Source organism: Arachis hypogaea, chromosome 16 (assembly GCF_003086295.3).
Source record: "Arachis hypogaea cultivar Tifrunner chromosome 16, arahy.Tifrunner.gnm2.J5K5, whole genome shotgun sequence".
Lineage (NCBI taxonomy): Eukaryota > Viridiplantae > Streptophyta > Magnoliopsida > Fabales > Fabaceae > Arachis > Arachis hypogaea.
The window spans coordinates 22,819,731-22,826,861 of record NC_092051.1 but is presented as its reverse complement, the minus strand read 5'-3'; the positions used below and the strand labels follow the sequence as shown (position 1 = coordinate 22,826,861).

Below are 7,131 nucleotides of genomic sequence, written 5' to 3'. Positions count from 1 at the left end.
CGAAGCGAGCATGCAAGAGATGTTTTCAATATATATTGAAAATCGGGCTCAGATCTCATTTATCGAGTTGTATGTTGAGTTTGAACAATCTGAGGCCGACCAGAATATTCTACGGGAAGATTATAATAGTGACAGTGAAGAAGAGTTCAAAAGTAACTACGAGTTTGTTGGTCCAGATGGAGATGAAGATCAAGGTGATGGAACTACGACTCCAGATGTGACAGAGGTGGCAAATGCACTCGCAAACGAAGTGCCGTTTGAGGAGCCATCATTCATGCGAGTTTTGGACTTGGAAGCCATGCATGTTCCGGAGTTTCCGGAATATATGACTGCAGGTACGTAATACGTCGTATTAGGTTTTTTTTAGTCAGTTATTGATTTAGTTATGAATTAATTAGTATTTATTTACCATTATTTAATCATGCGTTGATGTTATAGTTCTCAGCATCGAACCGGTGGTCGAGCGGTTCAGGTGACTGAGTCACTGGTTCAACCGCTGGGTTAGTGGAAAAAATCGGTTGACCCGGTCCTATGTAAAAAAATAAAAAATAGCACTGTTATATATATACTATAAGTACTTATTAGGTAATAATAAAATTCTGTCGAATATGATTAGTAAATATTACGTGAGTTTCTAATTATCATTCGCAGTTGATCGATCCATTCTACGGTTCAAACCTAGTGAACCGGACCGGTTAGGTTCCGGTTCATTTGGTTTGACGGTCGAACTGGCCGGTCCGATTCGGTTTTTATCTTTTCTGCCAATTGTTCCTTTTTTTAATTAGAGTGACATAATAACATGTTGTCAGATTTGGATTTATATCATACCAAAGGCAGTTACTGTAGATTTACCCTTATTATCGGTTTTGAAATATCTGTGTCTTTATTTGATTTTTCCTATGGTGGTTGTCAATTGCAGAGATTCCTATTGTCGCAGATGGTGAATTTGTCATTGGTATGGAGTTTAGTTCCAGGGAAGCTGTTATTAAGGCGATAAAAAATATACCATACGACGAAGCGTAGACTACCGGGTGTATGAGTCTGAGCCGTTGACATTTTATGCCGTGTATGCAGTATGGGTCAGGATGTGATTGGCTTATCAGGGTTAGCATGATCAGCAGGAAGTACTGTTGGGTTATAAGGAGGTATAATGGTAGTCACACCTGTACCAGAGCCACCATTTCACAGGATCATTCGAAGCTGGATTCTATCACAATTGCAGAAGCGATAAAGCCATTGGTTGAGGCTAATCCCTCCTTAAAGGTAAAGTCGGTTATAGCGGAAGTGCAATCGAAGTTCAACTACACCGTAAGTTATCGGAAAGCATGGTTGGCTAAGCAAAGGGCAGTAGAAAAAATATTTGGAGGTTGGAAAGCATCGTTTGAAGCGTTGTTTATATGGTTTGAGGCCATGTGTCATAAAGAGCCATCAGCTGTTGTCCATTTTGAGACTATGCCTGCATATCAAGGCGATGACTTGGTGGGTGATATTCGAGTATTTTGGAGTTATTACCCCTGTCTTAGGGCATTCAGACATTGTAAGCCAATTGTCCAAGTGGATGGGACTCACTTGTACGGAAAGTATAAGGGTTGTCTACTAGTGGCAGTTTCACAGGATGGCAACAACAATATCGTCCCAATTGCGTTTGCTATTGTGGAGGGAGAAACTTCTGATGCATGGCACTTTTTCCTTCGTAACCTTCGTCAACATGTTGTCACTCGGGATGGTGTGGGTCTAATATCCGACCGACACGAATCCATCAATGTAGCTGTGGAACGTAGTAACGGAGCTTGGTCACCTCTTAGAGCTTTTCATATGTTTTGCATCAGGCATATAAAGTCGAATTTTCTGCGAAAATTCAAGGCACCGTACCTCCAAAAATTGGTCGTCAACATTGGTAACCATTTACTAAATTTAAGTAAGTTATTAATAGAAATAACCTCCAGCATTTGTTTTGACATCTTTTATTTTTCTTTTTTTATGTTGCTATCTTCCAGAATATTCGAGAACGGTTCGGGAGTACGAAGTGCGTTACCAGCGATTACGGGAATGGGGCGAAGCGTATACAAACTGGTTAAACCGAATTCCTCGCGAACAGTACGCATTGACATTTGATGGTGGATACCAATGGGGTCACATGACGACGAATCTAGTGGAATGCATCAATTCCGTGTTGAAGGGTGCACGCAATCTTCCCATTACTGCTCTTGTGAAGGCAACATTCTATAGGCTAAACGAGTTGTTCACTCGAAAAAGAGCGGAGGCAGAAGCGCGGATTAATTATGGCCATGTGTTCTCTGATGTCGTGACCTTGAAGTTGCATGCAAACCAACTTGCATAAGGAAACATTCAGGTCAGTTGCCTTGACCGGCAGAATGAGGTATTTGAGGTGCGTGAGATGCCAAGCGAACTGGAGTTTGCAGTCGATCTACGTGGCCTTCGATGTGACTGTGGTGAGTTCCAATTGGACCGGATCCCCTGCAGACATGTGTTCGCATGTTGTGCCAACCAGCGATTGGATTGGAAACTATATGTGCATGATGTGTATAAGATTGACCAAGTTCGGCGGGTGTACCGAGCAAGGTTTAGGCCACTAGGTAATCCTACGACATGGCCTACTTACAACGGTCCTCGGTTCGTACCGAATCCGTACCTGAGACGCATCACGAAAGGTCACCCAAGGATAACCCGCTTCTTGAATGAGATGGACACGCGAATGTTATGTCGTCCTAGGCGATGTAGGCTATGTGGAGCCGAGGGATATAGTCGTAGCAGATGCCGTCAGTCAGCTGGTGCAAATGTCGACGGAGATGCTCAATAGGTTCACAGTCTCAGATTTCATATGATATGTGTAGCATTATATAGTATGGCATGATTTGTCCATTTGATTTAACTTGACCTGATATATGTAACATTGTATAAAATCACTCGAAATCTCATATTTATGTAACATTGTATAACATTTTTATCTTGCTTTTATGTTAAAATAGTTTTAATAATTTATTAAGCAGTTTATATCTATTATATTAATATCTACTACAAGTTTATATTTATTATATTAATGAAAATCATCACAGCTTGGTGATGGTGGAAGACCGGTTTTCAACCTTATGCGGTCCAAATTTCTGACCGGACCGGTAGATGGTCCGGTTCATCGGTTCTCTAGTTAAACTAGCCGGTCCGATCTGGTTTTTACAACACTAAATATAAGATACCTATAGCATGTTATAATATGATCTCAATTGTCCAATTGAGGTATATTGACATGATATCTGTAGCAATATACTCAGATTTTATGAAACATTAATACGTAGTCCAGATCAATAATACCTTAATAAGGTCATTAATTTATAAATACTCTAAACATACAATAGAAATCTTAGCATAGTCCAGCTCATTAATACATAATATCAAACAGATACAAAGTACTCTAAAAATAGTCCACATGATTAATTCTTAAATAAATACATTACACCACAACTACTTTCTTATTGCGCACTTTACATCCTTCACAAAGTTCTTGCATTTCTTCGCCGCCTTTTTGAAGACAGATGGAGTGTAGCGATTAGTGCTACGACGTGGTGGATCAATCATCAGATTGTAACATTTGACTTTGTCATCCAGAGTGCGTTCCTGACCTATATACAATTTATAAAAAACAAATAAATGTAGCACATAAGGTAATCAAACCAACATAGATACCACATATCATTCAGGAAAAACCAAACAGAGATGCCATTTATGAACAAAAAATAAATAACTAATTGAACATGTAAAGTAAAATACACAACATAATATCATCATTACGAGATTCTTCATCCTCATCGAACTCCTCTATTTCATCCTCCTCATCATCGTCCTCGTCATCCGGGTCATCTACTAGATACGCATCGGTCTCTTTCTCGAGTGTGTTAGCATTTTTATCAATGAGTCCCATGGAAACACAGTTAGGATTCTGACTATTAAGAACTCCGCATCCACCGTCAGTCCTACTAGAGTCAACTGATACGAACCCCCCAGAAGCAACCGATGAGGTATGGCCCGGATACCTCGCATCCAACGAATACCTGCCTGCCATGAACTCGGGCTGATGTCCATATTGTGATAGTTCTGCATCTGCAGCCATGAACCCAAGCAACTGGCTAAAAGAACCTCCTTCTCCTGTTTCAAACTGTGACATACCCCAATATTGTTGACTTATTGGAAATGATGGGGGAAACTGTGTCTGAGGTACATACTAGTTTGGGGACTGAGGTTGTTCTTCTGGAATCGGGTTTGGAGGTAATATATGCGGCGAATGTGGCTCTTGTTCTTCATTGTCATCATCCATATCCTGACTACCCTCATCGGTATCCTGATTACCCTCATCCATATCCTGATCATCCTCATCCATATCCTGATTACCTTCATCATTCTCTTGACCCACAAGATTCGACAAGTTCAAGTGGTCCCCAGATTTTGATCGGTACCAATACATGTAACAATCTAATGGATGCTGTGAAGGCATGGGAAGCTCAGATAGAACGTAGTTATACCTGTTTGACCAATGCATCACCCAAATTGAATGACTCGGTGCCGTGGCCCAGTTAAGATTCTTGGGACCAGTCAGGACTTTTCCATGCGCCTTGTCCAGATTCCGCTCCTGATTAGGTACTCCTTGAACAAAACTAAACTGTCACCTAAAACTATCGGTAGCATGCCACTCGATACATTCAAATGATACCAAAGGAACTGTAGCACTCCAGACAACCGACTGCATGTAGATTTCAGCAGGAATGATGTTCGGATCCACGCAATCCACAACATAAGCAACCCAAACAAACTGGGAAAAATAAACGAACCTCATGATTACAACCCACAATACCAATAACAATAACAATGATTCATAAATATGTCTCAGACCTTAAACCCGAAACTAATACTTCTTTAATTAAAACACACCTGCCCTTCCTGAAGTTCATCAAATGCCTTCCTAAAGTGAGCTAGAGTCAGATATCTATATCGTCGGTCACCACGATCCCAGTTACGCCACCTAATATGATATATTCAATTAGCTCAACTAGCTCAACTAAATCTTAAATATCAAGATACGGGTACATTGTAACAAATTATTACCTGTTTGCTAGCGAAAAACTGCGGGGTTCCCTAGGTAGCGGCGATAGATATGGCAGCTGGATCCAAGCCCAACTGAGTAAAAGTGTTAGTGGACCATCTATTTCCTTGCAGTTAAAACGAGATGCCCTGCATAACGCCCTGTAGAGGTGTGCTAGGCATGCCGCTCCCCAACTATACTGTCCAATACTAACAAAATCACGTAGCAAGGATAGAAATTTCCAGTGCACACCTGTCCCAGACTTATCCCCAAACAAGATCTTCCCGATCAGCAACATAATATGGCACCTCACATACCTCTGTATACTGATATCATCAGTCAACTCTAAATTTTCTTTTAGATCCCACAGCCAGGTAAGTTTTATGCAGCTACCTCTACAGTCCGACTTACGCGGTGCAACTCCAAATTGAATCAAACACTCCGCCTCCAACGCTTCAAAACTACTCATTGTCATCCCTGTGACTAGAAGACCATCTGTGGGAAGACCAAGAATTAGAGCCACATCTTCAAGAGTCACGGCACATTTCACCAATGGGAAGGTGAAACGTATGTGTTTCAGGGTGCCAACATTCGATCAGAGCATTCACCAATGCTTTCTGACACTGCACTACCCCAATCTAAGATTCATGATAAAAACCGGTAAGTCGTAAATGGTCCTCCACCCTATCGTTGTACTGATCCGGAGGAATTGGGTGATTACAAGTCAACATTCTTAACTTCTACAAAAAAGATAACAAATTATAGTCAGCTCATTAACAATTACTATATGACTATCATAAATCATTTTACTGAATCCTTTTAAAAGTAATTATTCTAACTTCTAAAATTAATTATTAATCCTTAATTTTATTCATAACTAACAACTAATGAAAATAATTACCAATACAAATATTCCTAATCAAAATTCTTAACTTACAACATCTACCATAATATCTAATATTAATTACTGATTTGCTATCATTGAAATATTTTTTCCTCAACTATCAAAAAATATTACTAACCAGTATATGCCAAACCTTCATTTTCCAACAACGGTAAGAACAATTAACATGCTAATAATGATGATTACAATTAACAAAATTTAAATATCCTCGTAACAAAACCTAACGTGCTTTCATAAAAATAATCCCACTAATCATTCCGTAAGTACTAACAATTTCTCACAATAACAATAACATTTAACTTCATCCACAACCGTTATAGTAAAGAATTTTAAAATTTTTTTAAAAAGTTTACACATTCTTTCCAGTTATAATTATAATAAAATTTAATAAAAAACTAAAAAAAATTAAATTCTCTGTAAAAAAATCACTACCGTTTCTGTTCTGTTCTGTTTACATTTTTAAAATAAAAAACTAGCAAGCATAATAATAACAAATTTCCTAATAATAATATTTATAATTAAAAATTAGAAAAAAATTTCCAGAAAAATTTCAAAAAAACCTAACAAATATGGAGATATCCTAATAATCATTCTATTTATATTTCTAACTTGCATTTCTAACAATATTCATAATAATTAAATTTTTAATAATAATAACTATAAATATAAAAAATATAAAAAATTTAAAAATTTTAAAAATAACACTTACATAATCAGAATGACTGAGATAATGAATAATATGAAGCTCAGATCGATCAACATCTTTAATTTTTTTTTTGGCATGGTTTTCTTTCTTCTAGCAAGTAGCTTTCAGAACCGAGAAAGGAAGAAGAAGAAGATGGGAGTGAGGTTGAAAGTGAAAGGTGAGAATGAGTTCATTCGGATGGTGAGAGTAGGTAACTTGGTCTTCGTTTGGTTTCAGGGCACCGCTTGTCCTAGACGCCCCAGTGCGACGCGTGTCCAGGGAAGAGTAAATCGGACCGTGCGTTTGGTTAACCGGAAATCGGACGGTCCGTGTGGTTACTGCAACTCGAAGGGTCCGAGTTGTTCCTCCTACGCAACTCGCAGGGTCCGATTAGTTCGCCCACTGACACCACAAAAATGTTAAGCACACCCCTCTCCCATAACAGAGTCC

General features: G+C 38.8%; 2 protein-coding genes across 2 annotated transcripts; both read left to right on the top strand.

Annotated features, from left to right (window-relative positions):
- Positions 1-1,410: 1,410 nt before the first annotated feature.
- On the top strand, positions 1,411-2,341 carry LOC112756855 (uncharacterized). The gene is made up of 2 exons (XM_025805466.1): positions 1,411-1,897; positions 1,998-2,341. The coding sequence occupies exons 1-2, from the start codon at positions 1,411-1,413 to the stop codon at positions 2,339-2,341; spliced, it is 831 nt and encodes a 276-aa protein (XP_025661251.1).
- A 57-nt stretch (positions 2,342-2,398) lies between these two features.
- On the top strand, positions 2,399-2,821 carry LOC114925484 (uncharacterized). The gene has a single exon (XM_029293821.1). It carries the CDS (start codon positions 2,399-2,401, stop codon positions 2,819-2,821), a length of 423 nt encoding a protein of 140 aa, XP_029149654.1.
- The last annotated feature ends 4,310 nt before the right edge of the window (positions 2,822-7,131 follow it).

Excerpts from the sequence above, each read along its gene's own strand:
- LOC112756855 (XM_025805466.1), top strand. The coding sequence starts at position 1,411 with ATGTGTCATAAAGAGCCATCAGCTGTTGTCCATTTTGAGACTATGCCT. Across the intron at positions 1,898-1,997 it reads AAAATTGGTCGTCAACATTG|AATATTCGAGAACGGTTCGG; the intron begins GTAACCATTTAC and ends GCTATCTTCCAG.
- LOC114925484 (XM_029293821.1), top strand. The coding sequence starts at position 2,399 with ATGCCAAGCGAACTGGAGTTTGCAGTCGATCTACGTGGCCTTCGATGT.